Genomic DNA, 21,170 nt, shown 5'->3' with positions numbered 1-21,170 from the left:
AAAGGTTATTCACTAAAGTGAGAATTGTTGGGAATTAAAAATTAATTCAAAATTTTAGACCAAAATAGCTGAACTAGAAGCATAGCTCACATGGAGAACTTTTCAAGATCAGCTATATTGGCCTTAAATTTGAAATCAATTCCCACTTTAGTGAATAACTCTGATTGAACCATTTCTTATTAAGACATATTGCTTTGTGCCATAATGGCTAAATATTGCGATTATATGAACTCAAATAAAACATTGCTCATCCAAAATATGGTGTTTTCAAGCATTGTAGGTTTTTACTGAATCCACCACTTTGAAAGAAAAAGTTTCAATTGCATAAGTATCCTATCTGCTTATTGGTCATATCCAACAGGATCATAAAGTTAATTGATTACTAATCATAGTTTGTTGTTTGTAAATTACATTTGTACACAACAATCTGCAGTACAACAATTAACCATGGTAGATCCATTTTGATCCTTTATCTAAAAACATCTGCTTTAATACATTAATTAAAATTATTTTACTACATATTCATAAGTGGTGTGAACAATTATCACAACCTGCAGCATTTTTTTTATATGATTTTCTTAACACTATGACGTGCTACATTGTTTTTAATATATCATATGTCATTTTACCTTCAAACTAAATAGCACTTTTTTTTTTCATTCTGGTGTTTATCATACATAACTTATATTGTAAAAGTAAAATATCCAAAAATATGTTTATAGGTACAATAATAGATTAAATGTTGTTTCCCTTTACCATGTTAGATATTGTCTTTCCATATCATGTCAAAAGAACACCTGCTGGATTTAGCAATAAACTAAAAATCTACAAGTCAGTTCTTTAGACGTGTACACATTACGCATTAACACAATCCGTAATCATCCAACGTAAAAGAACACTTTGCGTTAGGAATAAAAAATGTAATACTAATGCTATAGTACCCTAACCGGGTCAGGGTTAAAGAAGTTAGTTAACTCACCCTTTTTCCCTTGCTGTGTTGGTCTCCTCACTGAAGCTCCGCCTCTTAAATTGAGATCATCAAGATCATCAAGCAAAACACAGCGCGGCTCCAATCAGATGGTCTCGCTGACAGCATCTGATTAAAATAGCAGTTTTACGGAAGTGCCTCTAGTGGCAGTCATACTGAATTGCAGAAGGGCAATGTTTTCAATAACATGTTTAAGGTGGGGCACATTGCACCTAGACCACTTCGGGCCGACTGGACGCCAGATAGAAGGGCATCCATAACCGAGTAATTAGCCAGACACATGTCTTTAATTGTTTTTCTTAGGGACATGAATGTTGGAACGTTATATCAGAATACTCTGGTCATGTGTTAGTTTTAAGCTTAGACATGTGCATCCCTGCAAAGTTTATGTATGTTTATATGATCTGATCAATTCGCCTCTGCGCAGGTGACAATCTGAATTTATTCTTATATACCGATACTTAAGCCTCTGCGTAGGCGACTTTTCTCTTTAATGAAAATCTGTTTGATGTAAGAATTCAAGACATGATACCAATAAACATATTTAAAAAAAAATTTAGTTACCCTCAGTATAGCTATGGATGTACCCAGAACCCACTGAGAACCTTGCAGAAGCCATCTTGTCCTTGGCTCTTGTGTTTTGCACATGGGATATGGCAGTCCTGGATTCCTGGTAATGCTAGTGACAAGTAAATGCCCAAGTATCTATTTGTATAGCCGGGATTAGTAAAATGAATGGTTGGATCAATGATCTCCCCTATCTGTCTATTCGTTGAAGAGCTTGAGTTTCAGAGTAATAATAATAGTAATGGTAGAGGGGTCCTTAATACCCTGGCATAAAGCAATTTGCACTTATTATGTCATCGAAAATAAAGTAGAACAATCCTCTTGCCCAACATGTGCCATACACTTTCACTTGGAAAAAATGAGGGAATACCCAATCCTTTTTCTAAGATAATTATTTAGTGACTGTCACTGAGAGTAATTTACAAGTAACTGCAGCCCATCTTTATCTCAGCAACTTATTCCATCCAAAAATGGAAAATAAAGAATACTTTCTTTTTTTCCAGTTAATAACTGGAACGGTGGCATAATGTTCAAAAATGTATAATAGTACTGATTAACTAGCATTGTCAGATGGTTTTTTTTTTTTTTAAATCAATTTTTAGCCATATAATGCACAATAATGCCACAAACACAAACATATAATTCTACTTATCTGGTGACTGGAGGAAAATTGGGTCTGGGTTCACAGATATATTTAAATGCTGCTTGCTGTATTGTCAAGTTGGCACATGCATTTGTTGGACCATCCCTGGTACTATAACAACCTGGGGAACCACATTAATGGAAGGCAACTTTTGTACGATTGAGCAGTTGATAGATAAAAAGGGAAGTTATCGTGGATTTACTCTAGTTTTAACAGGGTTTCATTTTATTCCTCTGAGAAGGGGGAACCTGTAGACAACTACCTGGTTTAGCCTTTCTTGTATCACTAATTGCCCAAGTGTAAACAGTCCCATTGATGTGATTAATTGAATGCACAATAAAGACTGTATAACAAATGCCAGTTATGTTTGCCAAACCAAATTATTGCTACCAACAATGGCCTATGTTAGCCTAGAATGGTTTGGTAACCTTTGGCACTCCCGATGCTGTGGACTACATGTCCCATAATGCTCTTACAGCCATGAGGCTGGCAAAGCATTGGGAGAGATGTAGTTCACAGCATCTGGAGTGTCAATGGTCTTCATTATAACATATTCACCTCTTCCTAGTGATGATATCTGTGAACCAGAACCGATTTCAGAAGTTTTGACTTATTGGCTTTGTTTTTTTACATTTGGAGAGGATAAAAAAATACCAGACAATAAGATACCTAAAGGGTATAAAACTAAACACTATGTTTCATTCTAATAGTCACTAATCACTTATAGACTCAATGGCATCTCTTCAATTTGTTTAGTTCACCAGTGGGTGTGGCTGGAATTTGGATTGTATTAGGAACAGACATAAAAGAGGTCGGGCTACTTGCTGAGACATGTGCTTTCAGCTCAAATATCTTTAGCTACGTCAAAAAGAACAAGAGATCCATGTGAGGCCAAATACAACCAATTTTAATCAAAACCCTAGTTGTGATGGCAAAAAAAAATTTCAAAATGTAAAAGCAAATAAATGGTGAGTTATAGAATAACTGTGTATATATAATAAAACTAAACCACAAAGTCCCCATCATTCTTAGCAATCATAAGAAGAACTTTGGGAACATATTCATATTCATAAAGTTTTTTTAGAAGGGCACTTAATAACTAAATTGTAGACATGCCTCAATAACAGGTTTATTTTGGAGATGCATTTTAAAATTTGAAATATAAACATAGACATGTTCGGCTACACTTCCATCCCTTTAAGGCATCTTCTCAGTATACCAGAGTCAAGAACATTTTTGGCACAGTAGAGTCTTTTCTATACATTCCTAAAACTTAACCCTAAGTAATTTGTGTCATTTGGTCTTTTGGATAAAAAGGAACATGTACAGTGGGGCTGCATTTTGCTTATGTTGGCAAGTGATAAAGAACATGTTTTGGAAACCTGGGTTTAGAATCAATTTTAGATTGAGCAAAAGCAATATATGTCCAATATAAGTATACCTTGTCAAGAAATGCTGATTTATCTTAATTTAGAGGGCAGGTCACTGGGATAACACTGAGTTTACAAACCCCATGCTTTAATGGGCCTTGTCAATAAGTCAGGCACTTATGGATAGCAATAAATAGTAATATGGGTCTTGAACCATGTTGTTGTAATGCAGTGCACCATGCTATATGGAAAGCAGAGTCACTGTTCTCAAGTTAATATGAATAAAAAGGAATGGCTTCATTGGCTACTATTTTCACTCAGTTGTTAATGGATCCAGGCAAAAATCTCTTATTTCAGATATGTCTGTGCAGTACATTGGTTATGTACATGCAGTCTCGGTATACAGGACACACCCTTGAAAATGGGATGATGTTTCTAAACTAATTATATATATTTTAAAGCCTAAAAACACTGTGATATATATATATAAAACGTGGAACTCTCTATTATGTCTACATTTTCACCTTATAAATACTAAGTCAAAAGAAGTTAATGGCATACTTAATTCATAATGACTTATCTATTCTGCTCAATAATGTCTGACAAATTACATGGCCAATAGATAATTCAATATCCATAAAGAACAGTTAAAGGCCTACCAGTGTACATAGACTGGCCAAATGCATTTAGGCATGCACCAAAACACATTGAAACATCTCTGAATCCAGTAGATGCCAGAGATAATACCATTTTTTGCATATATTTTATCTTTATTATAGATTTACACCTAGATAGTTCCAGTCTGAGACACACACACATACAGGCATACTTGTCTTGTATGTAATGCAGTAAAAGTGCTTGCCTTTATTTTAGTAATTTAATCATAACAGAACAGCATTATATTGGTACAATAGTTTATCTTGTTTAACATCTAATCTCTCTTTCTTCTCTCTCTCTCTCTCTCTCTCTCACTCTTTCCTCTCTCTCTCTCTCTCTCCCTCTCTCTCTCTCTCTCTCTCTCTCTCTCTCTCTCTCTCTCTCTCTATATATATATATATATATATATAATAAGTAGGCCTATTTTAAAAAAAAAATCTTAAATGTAATACAATCAAACTATTTAATCTGTGGGAAATGTCATAACCCTATGTAAAGTAATCAACAAATGATTGACAACAAACAAACAAGCAAACAGGCAAACATGGGAGAAAATTCCATACAGCGGTGAGTAAGGAAAGGTAAGAAATACCCAATCTGGCAACATAATCCTATTAGTGGCGCATTATTAACTGAGCTCTGAATACACTATTTACAGCATTTATTGCTAAAAGATATTGAAAGAAATGAGCAAGGAAAACAAGTTAAAGCAATTAGAACTATGGAGCAAAGCATTACACACAGTGTTGCAAAATCATAGATAAATATCTCAAAACAGCTCATTTTCATGCCAGCAAGGTAATTAATTGACACCATTCATCTTTATAGCACCCCTAGACTCCCAGCCATCTACTATGTCCATGCGTTCAAGAACAACAGCTTATGATATTGCATGTCAAACATTTTCACACTTGCAATATTTTTGTAAACCGACCATACGGTGGTGAAACTGAGAGCGTTATATTTACCACTAAACGGTGATGACATTAGTTATAGATCTAATCAAGTGTTAACTGATTCTACAGAAGCATATCTAGAATGGATCTAGATTTTAAGCAACACACTGTACAACACAGACAAAGTGTATCTTAAGTCTAAAACATTAAAAACAGCAATTTTCCATAATTACATTTCACACAACCTGAGAATTTCTAAAACAAATCACAGTTCTAACTTATCCAGGGATCACTGATTCAAGTTAAGTATCTGAATCTTGACCACTGATCAAATATTTTCTGTGCTTAAAACACAAAATAATTAGTCTTTAACCTCTCCTATGCTGTTCACTATACTGAGAAAAAAAAAAGGTGTTATAAAAACAGCCTGACTTATTTCAAGGAAGTTAAAGTTATTTTTGGCTTGTACACGCTATTAAACAACTTTTCATGCGTACATAGAATGTAGAACACTCTAGAGATGACTGCAATAGTAAATAATTCTATCAGCGTAGCCTATAAGTACACTTACAGTATCCAACACATGAGGCACTTTGCTTTATAAAAACACACACAATGGCTGGGAATATTAAGCTAAGCAGGCAGCTTAAGTGCATTACCTGTACAGGAAAGGAGAAGGGAAAAGGGAATTTTGATTATGTTTGTAAATTGATAGAACTTGCCTTCGGGGTAAATGAGGTCTATTGGATCTACTTTGACATCCCCTCTCGTGACCTAGTGAGTTTTTGTTTGTTTGTTTGTTTGTTTTTTAAGATCTGCATGATATTTTTTAGACATGCGTGACAAAGGAATTAGCCTCTTAACTCTATCTAACACCATGCTCTGAAGCAAACATATGTGCTGTTATAATTCTAAATTAGGAACAAGCAATGGGATACCCCTCCCTTTATTGTCAGAATAGTGGAAGATCATTCCATTCATCTTTTCTACAATTAACATTTCCAGACACTTTAAGTATTAATTTTATCCCAAACCCCTTTATAACAATGCCTCCATCTGCCTCTTTAAAAACCCTCTCATACATCTGCAGAACATATAGGATAATTTGCCTTACCGTGGGGGTAGTGTTAAGCATGGCATCCGTGTAGATGTTTTAAGAGTAGCCGACATGAAGCTATAACAAGCTGAAAGTATTTTCATTCAGATTTTAAAGTTGGTTTTGTGAGCCTTCTTACAAAGATCTCAGAGTTCCTGTACGGGTGAGGATTCTTAAACTCTGAGTCTTGTGAGCATAATCTACTCGATTATAACAAACCAGTCAAGCCAGATGGCTCTGTGCTCTGCAGATTAACCCTTTAAGTGCCAGCCATAGGAGCCACACAATAAAGAATATTGATTGATAAATGTGTTTCAATGTAACAGAAAGCATATTTATCTTGTACAAATGAGAGTAATATAAATAAACATGCATATGAAATGCAGAAAGTAATCACACTGATTATTTTCATTATTTTAGTTCTGCAATGAGAGTAGTGTCTAGTTTCATTTTAAAGGCTATGAGGATGGGAAGTGGAGGGGGGTGAATTGCTTTTTTGCACTGAGAGTACGAGTATTTATAGGTAGATAAAATATTTTAGAAAGTATATTTTAAAATCTTATTTCCTAAATACAGACATTATCCTAAGTGTAATTTATTGCTTATTCATCCTTATTTTAATAGGTAATGGGTACGTACTTATTAGTGCAAAATGCAAATATTATTTCAAATATTTAATGTCTTTTTTTTTAATGTGGCACACAGACCCCAGATTGTTGTTTGAGACATTATCTTACTTTTATTCTCATAAATGTTTTTGATGTGTCTAAATATTTTTTAGGACATTTTAGGACATTACGGTTATATAATGTGACATAAGGTTAATTCTGGCTTCACTATGCATGTACATCACTGCAGTTAATGATGGGCCTTTAAAATACCTTTTGCTGCCTGAAAGCATTGAGTTACATTGACTTTAGCAGTCATTCCTTTTATTCCACTTTCCCAAAACTTCTCTTGTTCCTCTGTATATATCCATCTCCAATTTCCCCTTTGCATCTTCAAATATCTTTTGGCATATTGACCCCTACCTGTGCCCTCTTTTCAGGAAATCCTACACCCTCTTCTGGGTCTAGGATTCTCAGTAGGGTAAATTTCACTTAGGATATGTAGAGTTTCCTCAATCTGATGAATTAGACAAAGCAGCTTGGACAAATTCTGGGCTATACAAATTGCCCCTCTCCGATCATCTCTCAGTGCTGTACTTGACAAAGTTGGAGATTCACAATGAGACAGAATAGAGCTTTTAGGAAAATGTCCCTTGTTGGAAAATTGCTGAAAATACTCCTTCTTGATAGATATTAATGTCAATGTTCTGAGCATTTTTCTAAGTGCTCAAAGTAAAAAGAAAAAAATTGCAAACACTGCAAAGTTTTTCCGTTGCTGTTAGATTGACTCTTCCACATGAGTTCTAACAATCGATGAGGGAGTTCGGACGAGCCAAAGCAAATGAACTGTAGCGAGAGTTGTCGTTGGCAAATGTCAGAATATCTTTTCCCATTAGACTGTACCACTCCTTGGGCAGAGAGTAAAAGAACAAGCCATCCAGCTGAGGATCTGATAGTGGTAGAGCTTCATGTTGCAGCAGGGTAATTGAGAGAGAAAAAAAATAGATTTAAAAAATGTAAAAGTGCATATAATGGATAAACGAAGGGTTAAAAACAGCCGAAGATAAGGTAGTGTTATATGAACTTGTTATATTCCACAAAGCCCTATGAAAATCTGGCTACGATTAGCATTATGAACGCTGCTCACAACTATTATTGCCTGCTCTAAAAGGACGTGGACGAAAGCCTATTATGTATAGTGTAACAATTGCTAGGGGAGTGGGGGGAGAAAAAAAAATCACGAGCGTGTGTCTGTATGTGTATGTGTGTTGGGAGAAAGAGTGTGTGTACTGTATACATTTGCATGCAAACAACACGCCTTGTAATTTGAGATCTGACAGCTTAATCTTGCCAAATATGTGTAGCGAAAAAAAGTATTTAAAACAGAACAGTATGCAGGAGGGTAGAAATATTTCAGCATTAAACGTGTTTCATGTTTGTCAAGGGTTTCGAAACATTATGCGTCTTTGATCTTATTAAAAGTATGTGTTATCATGCACATATGGCGGAACGATGTCTTTGGAAACATCCATTCTGTGTTTTATTATGTTGTTTCAAAACTTTATTTGTATCTTGAACGGATTGGTATCAAGGCTAATTGGGGGAAATGGTTTACTGAACACTTGCTTGTTAAACCACCAGCAAATGTTCTACAGCATGGCTGTTCTATATAAACTTGACAAGAAGACCAAACTGATGTGTGATGAAGATCACCAAGACTTGTCATAATCCAGATTAGATTTTCTTAGCCTGTTCAACTGGGAATTAAGTGTATTATATATTTAGCTCACTTACACTAACTATATCACTGGAGAACAAAAAGAAAGCAGGCTATGTATTATGAACTACAATTCTGGAGAATTTCTAAAAGTGGAGCAGTCTGCAGGACTGTTCCTTTGGTTTCTATGGTGATTGCTCCACTTGTAATTTTGCCCCACAATTGTTTTTTTTTTTTTTTTTAATTTTCCATAAGCATAGATAAGTGTCACTGGATTACATCTGCATATGCAACATAAGCATGTGTTCTATAAATGTATCGTAACATTTTAAATAACAAAAATATTGCTACATTAAACAAACAAAAGAAAAAACTCACGTAACATCTGTTCCGTCTATAAGTGGGGTCAGTTTGTCCTTCCTTACAATTAAGTTAACACTTTCTCCAAAGGAAATTAGCACTCAAGCGTATTAAATCATGTTCGCATATTTAACAGTTTGTCTACTGCAACAGCACCACTAAGTGGCTGAAATATTTAACGCTACACAAGGCCATAGATTGCACACATTAACCCAATTGAGAGACATATGGTTTTGAAACAGCTATTGTATAGCACTGAATAATTGTTCTCAGGCTTGAACTTATTTTCCTTCCAAACAGATCAGTTAAATTATTTTTACAGGGGCATTCCAGGCATGTTTCAACTAGTCTTTTAAAGTGAACCTGTAATGAAAATGTTCACTTACCTGAAATTGTTCCCGTATACATTGGATACACCATATATCACAAAGATAAATGGTGGATTCAGTGTAAATATATTGATTTAGTCACCTTTCCTTTGTTCTTACTTGGTGGTTTGTTGCCCCTTGTATAACACCCATATCAGGGCCTTACTCCAATTCTCCTCCACTCCACTTGGTCTCTTCTTTGACGTGCCCTGTTTGGGATGTCTCCCCAGGCAGCGCTAATCTCATCATTGTTAGTTAGTTGCCAGCGTGCCAGCGTGCCAGCGTGCCGGCGACGAGACAGAGTGACCACACATAGCAACCACATTTCATGTGTCTTGGTTGTTAGGGGTGGAGAGCAGAGGAACCTCCTGTAGGAGGTCTTTCTTGCTTTCCCTTGTCAGGCAATACCTCGGCACACCAAGGCATTGACTAATAGCTGCAAGATAAACCTATTTTAAATAGGTTTTTCTCCTAATCTATACATTTGCTAAACTGCTAGCACAATGTATATATAGAATCTGATGCTTAATCTATTGAGCATAAGTTATTTAGGGCATGGCAGGTCCCATTTAAAACAAAATATGCTAATATAGATAATGTATACAAAATTGATCCTGCAGTCACGATTTTACTCCACCTCTAAAAAAGAATACTTTATATGACTAATGCATGAAGACATGACTGTCTGCTTTAACAAGCAACTGTCTGAAATATCTCAATATCAAGCGCAGACATTTCTTATTTAAGTTAGTGGGGCCCCTGTAAATATGCACTTCCTCCATGAACACTTCCCATATATGTGAAATAAGTGGACTAGACTCGTACTCACATCTCCCTTTAATTTCTTACTTTTTTTTTGCCAATCAAAAAGGCTATTGAGGCTCAAAGCATAGTGACAAAGATATACAGGACTGACAATACTACATAAACATAAAATTAGTATACAAGAGGCACAGTACAAGTACACAGTATGTCACATATGGAGCTCCCAGGCATCCTTTTAAATTAAAGAAAACAAGAAATTAAAATACACAGTGTGATGAAGTTAAAATGAAAAAGTCAGATTAAGGTAAAGCATGACAGTTGCACTGGTGATGAGTAAGCATAGAAAAGGCTAATAAAGATAATATTACTGGGTACTAACTGTAGAAAAAAGAGCAATGCAATACTAAACAGCTGACTGCTATAAACTGAAAGAGTAAGTCGCTGATCATTAGGCAGCTTATGCCATGAAGAGACCATAGTAGAGAGTCCATTCCTGTACCAGTCATGCTAACCCCTTCAGTGCACTCCAGCATAGGCAGAACATTGCGTAGGTGAGTTTAGTCTAGATCCACTAGAGTTCCAGTACTTTGAGAGCTCCCCAGGAATTTTGAAGGAGGGGGGAGGTAACTCCAAGTGGGCTCCCAGCCAAGAAGAAGAGCAGTGAGTTGAGGTAGCGCTCAGGGTCAGCACATCTCTGGTGACTGTAGGGGTGTAAGTACGGAAGTTAATGCGATGCCTTGAGCCTTCAGATCAGACGCTTCTCACAGACACCGGGCTGCCAATCACACTAGGCCGTAGAACCAAGCAAAGTAAGTACCCTTCAGGACAAAGCAATCTGGGCATGAAAGGTTGCATGGTGTGGATTTTGATGGTTAGCTGCCATCAAGAGACTATTTCTGAGGAGTTTTTAGGTTAAATCAGCTCAGATATAGAGGAGCTATAGAAAAATACATCCAGCCATCTTGAGTGTCAATCCCTGTCCCCCTACATTTTTTTTAATGATTGGCTACCTTGAGAGTTTGAGCATTACCACGCTCTGTGATTGAATTTAGGGAGGTTAGATAAGTTTAGAGAGCAACTAATATCACTTAGTTATCATTAAAGTGGTACTTTAAATACCCCAAACACTTCAGCTTAGTTTAGTATATTTGGACACTCCCTGCTGATACTGCACAGTACAACATTAAAAGAAAATGTCTTATGCTTAAAGGGACACTATAGTCACCTGAACAACTTTAGCTTAATTAAGCAGTTTTGGTGTATAGAACATGCCCCTGCAGCCTCACTGCTCAATCCTCTGCCATTTAGGAGTTAAATCCCTTTGTTTATGAACCCTAGTCACACCTCCCTGCATGTGACTTGCACAGCCTTCCATAAACACTTCCTGTAAAGAGAGCCCTATTTAGGCTTTCTTTATTGCAAGTTCTGTTTAATTAAGATTTTCTTATTCCCTGCTATGTTAATTGCTTGCTAGACCCTGCAAGAGCCTCCTGTATGTGATTAAAGTTTGATTTAGAGATTGAGATACAATTATTTAAGGTAAATTACATCTGTTTTAAAGTGAAACCAGTTTTTTTTTTTCATGCAGGCTTTGTCAGTCATAGCCAGGGGAGGTGTGGCTAGGGCTGCATAAACAGAAACAAAGTGATTTAACTCCTAAATGACAGTGAATTGAGCAGTGAAATTGCAGGGGCGTGTTCTATAAACTAAAACTGCTTTATTTAGCTTAATTTAGGTGACTATAGTGTTCCTTTAACCCCTTAAGGACCAAGCTTTTGAAATAAAAGGGAATCATGACATGTCACACATGTCATGTGTCCTTAAGGGGTTAAGTAAGACTTTATAGCATAATGAATACGAGTTCTCGATCTGTCCTGTCTCTTTTTTGCTATACCACCCAAGCTGACATCAACATTTTTGGTGGTGGCTTGATGAGAGAAGTAAGGGAGATATATTTATTATATGTTCTCTGTAATTGCTGCTGCCATCTTTACGTTGCTTTGGTTCTTCAACTTATGTCAACATTTACTACTGATGTTTTAGAGTACAAAAGGTGTCTGTTAAAGCATAATAATCACAAGTTTACGCATAGTCATTGCACAAGAAGATTTATCCAAAAATGCTTATATACATATAGTGATTCCAGCCTGCGCCTCATATTGGAAGAGTTGAAGAAACTGATACAAAGTGTTCATAACCCAGTCAAAAGGTTGGCAGAGAGATACTATTATTACTTAATATTAAATGACCCCATGCACTGGTCTAATCACATTAGGACACTGCAAGGGAGAGGAAGTGTTTCACTAATCAAGTTCTGTCTTGTAAGAGATGATGATCCTTAAAAGTGTTTTATGTTGGGTTACCTCATGACGCTGGGTAGTTACTTTTGTGATGGTGTGGTACCTCCCATTGTTAAAGGGACACTATAGGCACCCAGACAGCTTTTTGAAGTGATCTGGGTGCAGTGTCCCTATTGCACTGGGTGCTGCAATGTTAAAAATTGCATATTCAGAGAAACTAAGTCTGCCTCCAGTGGCTATCTCTTAGACAGCAACTGGCGGTGCTTTCTGGATCCTAACAGAACATTGGTCCAATAACTGATGCTCTGCATGAGGACATCCAGCATCAGATTTTTTTCCCATAAGAAAACAATAACGCCCGCTCATCGCAGGACATCTGAGGGACATTTGCGCAGGGATAAGGTAAGTAAATAAATAATTTTCAACACTTTATTTACCAATTGGGGGGTCGGAAGGGGGGGGATGGGGGTTCGAGGGAGGGCAAAGGCAGAGGGAGCTATAGTGCCAGGAATACAGCTATGTATTCCTGGCACTTATAGTATCCCTTAAACAAGAGTGCAAAATTGCAACATGAAGAAGTCTGGAATATATGTTCTACTAGTAAGGCCATTGCATTGTATTTGTACCTCTGTGAATAAAATGCTGTGGGATTGAAATCTATAATTTGTGCCAGAATAATTATGGACATTATCTACACACCAATGAAAATGAATTGGTGAAATAAAGGTTGATTCTACTGGTCATGAATGTACTGTTTTTGTGTGTGTTTTTTACCAATTACTTGAACAAAAAAGTGCAAGTATTATAATAATGGGTTTATTCAGAAGCATTTTGCTGACCTAAAATAGTATAGCTATATTAAATTACAACCTTATGATATAGGAGTAACACTTAATAAAGCTGAAAAGTTATTAGGTGAAATGATTGATTCAGCAGAGGAAAAAAGTGCCAACAATTCAAATGGGATACTTTTGTGTATGTAAAATCTGTCAATTATCCCTTTTCTTTTGTCTCACATTTTCGGAAAAAGTAATACCGACACACTCTCGTCACATTAAAATATTGTTTATTCCTTAAGGGAAAAAAATACAAGACGATTGCCGGGACAAAAGTTGAATTCGTAAGAAAAAAAAACAGGCAATTTTTAACATTCCCAGACGTCTTGTAATAGTATTTGGAATAAATAAGAACACATTCATCATATTTGATTTTAGAGAAATATTTGTACCAAGCATAGAGCCCCAAAATATCAAGCTTTCAAATGATACACGTACCAAGAACTTTTGGCAGAAGTTAATTTTATCTTAAAAAATGAGCCATGTTTACCTTTATCAAATGTTTGTTTTTGACCGACTCCCAGTGTAAAATAATGAATGCCCTATATGAGCAGCCATTTTGCATTGTTCGAAAATTATGAGGGCAAAGGTTCATACAGAAGGAGCAAATGTTTAATTTCTGGACTGTATTTGTGATGGGCTTTTGATGTTTCCTCAGAAATGTTAACTAAAACTCATATACGTTTATTTACTAAAATGTGAATTATCGGGAATTCAAAATAGACAGTTTAGAGATTTATATATATATATATATATATATATATATATATATATATATATATATATATATAAAAAATCAATCATAAGTTTAAATGTCAAGCTCTTATTTAACTTTTAATAATATGAACTTAAATTCAATAGACTGAAAATGACTGCCTAAGGACACATATAAATCAATTAATCCTTTTGTAGCATATGTGGTATAGTGCTTTATAAAATAAAGTTAGAGCAATAATGATGTAATACTACTGCAAAAAACAATAAACAGAATATGTTAGGAACCAAATATTATTAGCTAATATAAAATGTAATATTTTCTCCAAAAGTCGTGAATTTATTTTTGAGTTAGACCCTTCTGTATTGCCTTGAGTTAGTCCCTTGAGTCATGTGACATGATCACTACACAATGCGTAGTCAGCATATCAGTGGCACCCCTGTTCAAGGATTCCTGTTTGAAGTCTCAGGCTGAAACAGAAGTATGGGGGCAAAGCTGACTAGCATTAAACTGAAGACTTTGAGGTTTAACCATTTTTTTTATGCTTAAACCACCAAAGGCATGCCAATGCCAGGAACTGCCTGGCACCCTAACATCTTAATTCCAGTGAAGTTGTTATGGTTCTCTGAGTGTTCCTTTAATAATGTTAAAATGACCCCTATTGCCTTATAACATGGGAGGCAATGTAAACATAAAACACCTGTAGATGGGATGGGAACGTTTTTTGTAAACCTTATACAAATTTACATAAAAAAGGCTAAGTTTCATAACTTGTGCCACTTAAAAAAGTAAAGTGATCATCACCCACATTATCACTAGATTTAAGAGATTTCTTGGTGGTAAAAGTATTTAGGGATACATTGTTACAGATAGTTCTAACAGTAGCAAACATACACAGCAGTGGCAGTATTTTTTTTTTTTTCATTTCTTGAATGTGTATTCAAGTATTTGCATTCAGTCTATTTTTACTTGAAAATATTATTTTAGTATTTTATCCCTATGAGAATTTCTTGGAGTAAGTTTCTCAAAGTAATTACGCCCCAAATGCCAAATGTCATAAAATCCTGTGGAAAGAGGATTTAAAGGCCCACACAACCAGACTGTGCAATTTTATAAGCAGCGTAAAACTTTTGCAGATTGTATCTATCAGGTATAATATTAAAAGGGAATTCTTTGGCCAAAAATGCATATGTTAATACATATAAGTAATCATTGCAAAAAAGATGCATTTGGTAAGATTTGTATAAAGATTTCATACAGTGGCCCCCACCCTCCCCCTAGATTCTCCCCTGCCGGCTAATGCAGGGCTGGCATTGTCCAAGTGCCAGCCCTGCAATGTGCCTGCGGACCGGGGAAGGAGATCAGTGATCTCCCTCCCCGGTCCCCAGGCACTGTGCTGGCAGCCAGCAGGGGAGGGAGGGAGGGAGAGAGGACCCGGGAGCTCTTACCTGCAGCTCCTCCGGGTCCTACTCTCATGAGCATGGAGCATTGCCGCGGTTACCACGGCAACACTCCAAATCTCGCGAGAGTGAACTCTAGCCCTGGAGCGCGGGCTAGAGTTTACTGTAACCACTGGGACCACCAGGGAATCCCCACCGGACCACCAGGGACTAAGAAATGTCCCCCCCTCCCTTCTTACCTTTACTGGGAGGAAGGGGGACATTTCTTAGTCCCTGGTGGTCCGGTGGGGATTCCCTGGTGGTCCCAGTGGTTACAGTGAACTCTAGCCCACGCTCCAGGGCTGGAGTTCACTCTCGCGAGATTTGGAGCGTTGCCGTGGTCATGTATATATTTATTTTAATTTTTTTCTTTTTTAAAAAGCCTCCCTACCCTCCTTCCCCACCATACAAACACTGCCCCCATACACACACTACACACACTGTCCCCATACACAAACTACACACACTGCCCCACAAACACTGCCCCCATGCACACACTACACACACTGCCTCACAAACACTGCCCCCCATACACACACTACACACACTGCCGCACAAACACTGCCCCACAAACACTGCCCCCATACACACACTACACACACTGCCCCACAAACACTGCCCCCATACATACACACACTACACACACTGCCCCACAAACACTGCCCCATACATACACACACTACACACACTGCCCCACAAACACTGCCCCCAGACATACACACACTACACACACTGCCCCACAAACACTGCCCCATGCACACACTACACACACTGCCCCACAAACACACACACTACACACACTGCCCCACAAACACTGCCCCCATACACACACTGCCCCACAAACACACACACTGCCCCACAAACACACACTCTGCCCCACAAACACTGTCCCATACATACACACACTACACACACTGCCCCACAAACACTGCCCCATACACACACTGCCCCACAAACACACATACTACACACACTGCCCCACAAACACTGCCCCATGCACACACTGCCCCACAAACACTGCCACCATACACACACACTACACACACTGCCCCACAAACACACATACTACACACACTTCCCCACAAACACTGCCCCATGCACACACTGCCCCACAAACACTGCCCCCATACACACACTGCCCCACAAACACACACACACTGTCCCACAAACACTGCCCCATACATACACACTACACACACTGCCCCACAAACACTGCCCCCATACACACACTGCCCCACAAACACACATACTACACACACTGCCCCACAAACACTGCCCCATGCACACACTGCCCCACAAACACTGCCACCATACACACACACTACACACACTGCCCCACAAACACACATACTACACACACTTCCCCACAAACACTGCCCCATGCACACACTACACACACTGCCCCACAAACACTGCCCCATACATACACACACTACACACACTGCCCCACAAACACTGCCCCATACACTGCCCCACAAACACACACACTACACACACTGACCCACAAACACTGCCCCCATACACACACTACACACACTGCCCCACAAACACTGCCCCCATACATACACACACTACACACACTGCCCCACAAACACTGCCCCATACATACACACACTACACACACTGCCCCACAAACACTGCCCCCAGACATACACACACTACACACACTGCCCCACAAACACTGCCCCCATGCACACACTACACACACTGCCCCACAAACACACACACTACACACACTGCCCCACAAACACTGCCCCCATACACACACTGCCCCACAAACACACACTCTGCCCCACAAACACTGTCCCATACATACACACACTACACACACTGCCCCACAAACACTGCCCCATACACACACTGCCCCACAAACACACATACTACACACACTGCACCACAAAACTGCCCCATGCACACACTGCCCCACAAACACTGCTCCCATACACACACTACACACACTGCCCCACAAACACTGCCCCATACATACACACACTACACACACTGCCCCACAAACACTGCCCCATACACTGCCCCACAAACACACACACTGCACACACTGCCCCACAAACACTGCCCCCATTAACACACTACACACACTGCCCCACAAACACTGCCCCCATGCACACACTACACACACTGCCCCACAAACACTGCCCCCATACATACACACACTACACACACTGCCCCACAAACACTGCCCCCATACACCCATACACTACACACACTGCCCCTCAAACACTGCCCCATGCACACACTACACACACTGCCCCACAAACACTGCCCCCGTTCATACACACACTACACACACTGCCCCACAAACACTTCCCCACGAACACGGCCCCCTATACACACACTGCCCCACATACACACACACTGCACACACTGCCCCACAAACACTGCCCCCATAAACACACTGCACACACTGCCCCACAAACACTGCCCCCATGCACACACTGCACACACTGCCCCACAAACACTGCCCCCATACACACACTGCCCCACAAACACTGCCCCACAAACACACACACTACACACACTGCCCCACAAACACTGCCCCATACATACAAACACTACACACACTGCCCCACAAACACTGCCCCCATACACACACTGCCCCACAAACACACATACTACACACACTGCCCCACAAACACTGCCCCATGCACACACTGCCCCACAAACACTGCCACCATACACACACACTACACACACTGCCCCACAAACACACATACTACACACACTTCCCCACAAACACTGCCCCATGCACACACTGCCCCACAAACACTGCCCCCATACACACACTGCCCCACAAACACTGCCCCACAAACACACACACTACACACACTGTCCCACAAACACTGCCCCATACATACACACTACACACACTGCCCCACAAACACTGCCCCCATACACACACTGCCCCACAAACACACATACTACACACACTGCCCCACAAACACTGCCCCATGCACACACTGCCCCACAAACACTGCCACCATACACACACACTACACACACTGCCCCACAAACACACATACTACACACACTTCCCCACAAACACTGCCCCATGCACACACTGCCCCACAAACACTGCCCCATACACACACTACACACACTGCCCCACAAACACTGCCCCATACATACACACACTACACACACTGCCCCACAAACACTGTCCCATACACTGCCCCACAAACACACACACTACACACACTGACCCACAAACACTGCCCCATACACACACTACACACACTGCCCCACAAACACTGCCCCCATACATACACACACTACACACACTACCCCACAAACACTGCCCCCATACACACACTGCCCCACAAACACACATACTACACACACTGCCCCACAAACACTGCCCCATGCACACACTGCCCCACAAACACTGCCACCATACACACACACTACACACACTGCCCCACAAACACACATACTACACACACTTCCCCACAAACACTGCCCCATGCACACACTGCCCCACAAACACTGCCCCATACACACACTACACACACTGCCCCACAAACACTGCCCCATACATACACACACTACACACACTGCCCCACAAACACTGTCCCATACACTGCCCCACAAACACACACACTACACACACTGACCCACAAACACTGCCCCATACACACACTACACACACTGCCCCACAAACACTGCCCCCATACATACACACACTACACACACTACCCCACAAACACTGCCCCCATACAAACACACACTATACACACTGCCCCACAAACACTGCCCCACAAACACTGCCCCCATACACACACTACACACACTGCCCCACAAACACTGCCCCATACATACACACACTACACACACTGCCCCACAAACACTGCCCCATACACTGCCCCACAAACACACACACTACACACACTGCCCCACAAACACTGCCCCCATACACACACTATACACAATGCCCCACAAACACTGCCCCCATACAAACACACACTACACACACTGCCCCACAAACACTGCCCCATGCACACACTACACACACTGTCCCACAAACACTGCCTTCCATTCTCGTAATGCTAAGCACTAGACAATTATTGGATCAGTGGGCACCTCTGTTATCCATAACTGTACCTGAGGTTAGGGGAGGGACAGCCCTACCCATCCACTTTCCACGGACCGCTGGTCTAACCCACAGTTGACAAGGGCCCTATACCGTCACGCTGTAACAAGTACCAACACAGACAAGCAAACATACATAAGAAACAAACAAGGGGAGGGAGGGTGGGAAGCTGTTACCAACTGATAATTAAGATGGCTGCTATCCTGTAAGCTGCCTACCTATTTTTACTAACCCACCCCCTTTACCCCTTAATACTCCTCCCACCTTTCAATGACCTCCCTCTCATTATATCTATACACTCCCCCTCACACTTACATGTCCCTGTTCTGTCTAGCACTTGCCTGGCTCCTCAGGGTCTTGGGCATGGGCAGAGGGTCAATTTTTATGGGCATAACCTTTACCCACCAATAAACCCCAACCACTTATTTGCCTGAAATAAACAAACCACAGACTTGCTTGGATAAAATAGGCTACAGCTTTATTAAAATATAAATATATAAATCTTTAAACTTCAACTTTATAACATAAAACATTCTATATTCATAATTTACTCAGTAAATAAATATCCGTCACTGAGTACCACCTTGCCAACCAAAACATTCACTTGGGCAGCTGCCGTCCCCCCTCTTTCCAACCAGCACAAGGCCTTTTCCTGGCCCTTACATTCTCGCAATGCCAACCACTAGTCGATTATTGACTCAGTGGGCATGTTTGTTATCCATAACTGTACCTGAGGTTAGAGGAGGGACAGCCCTACCAATCCACTTTCTACGGACCGCTGGTCCAACCCACGTTGACAAGGACCATATACCGCCACAAGACCCGCTGGTTCACCCCCTAAATCAATGGGGCAGCCCCAACACCAAAGTCATGGCCTCCTCCAATGCATCCTGCAATGCCAAATTAAACAAATCAAGTCCCACCTCTGTAAGATGGACCCCATCACCCCTAAAATGCATCGCTGCATTTTGCTCAAAGATGTGGTGATGCACTGTGAGCCCCCCCCATTCCCTTCATAAATTTAGAAACACGCTTGTTAAGCTTGATCCTGCTCCGTTCAAGAGCCCTCGGGTGCCTTGCCCACCTTCAATAATTTTAGGACAGCACCTCGGACCAAATGATACAAAGTCTCGGGAACTTGAGCCATAACTTGGCCAAATCCTTCTAGATCGTTTCACCCCGAATGAATCAAGAGCACATCAGGAACACCGAGTAAGCAAGCCAACTGGACCATTTCAAGCAACAGGTGCTCCTACCGCATACACCGGGAACCAAACCAACGGACTTCTGCCACCGACGGTGACAGACCAAGTTGTAGTCCCCTGGGACGAACTTTAGCCAGCTGTTATGCCCAATAAATGTATGAATAGTCGATGACCCATACTCACCTTCCGGCACCTACGGAGACAAAAGGGGAAATGGAATCAGTCCAGCTGGACGAACATAAGAACAGAACCTCCTATATTCCCACCTCACGATCAGTTGGATAACTTCCTCAGGCAACCCCAGGCATGATGCCTCATTGGCAGCCTCTATCCAAAAGGTGTGCCCCCCAAACTCTGCAGGAGGTAGCCCAAGGCCTCCAATGCCATGTGGAGAACCCTGATATATTGGAATTGCGATGAAAATCTGGCTTCCCCGTAAACCAACAAAGGACCCGTGCCCGCCAGGCTTCGCAGAAAGCATGAAAACATGCCATGGGACAAACCATCGAACCCAAGTGCCCCGGCCAAGAACATC

The 21,170-nt window shown here is 40.4% G+C and overlaps 1 protein-coding gene across 6 annotated transcripts in view; it reads right to left on the bottom strand.

The window, feature by feature from the left end:
- Nucleotides 1–8,083, bottom strand: part of NTF3 (neurotrophin 3) — a 72,039-nt gene extending 63,956 nt beyond the window's left edge. For 2 of the 6 annotated variants that reach the window (XM_063447811.1, XM_063447816.1), the window contains exon 1: nt 7,249–8,083. Coding sequence is in view for 1 of the 6 variants with exons in the window: in XM_063447815.1 (XP_063303885.1) it covers nt 6,236–6,256 (21 nt within the window). In the remaining 5 variants the exon portion in view is untranslated. The other 4 variants (XM_063447814.1, XM_063447817.1, XM_063447812.1 and 1 more) reach the window with 2 other exon arrangements.
- Nucleotides 8,084–21,170: the final 13,087 nt, after the last annotated feature.

The sequence above is a fragment of the Pelobates fuscus genome, chromosome 3 (genome assembly GCF_036172605.1).
Source record: "Pelobates fuscus isolate aPelFus1 chromosome 3, aPelFus1.pri, whole genome shotgun sequence".
Classification (NCBI taxonomy): domain Eukaryota; kingdom Metazoa; phylum Chordata; class Amphibia; order Anura; family Pelobatidae; genus Pelobates; species Pelobates fuscus.
Note: the sequence above shows the minus strand (reverse complement) of the source record. Positions and strands in the feature narration are given on the sequence as shown.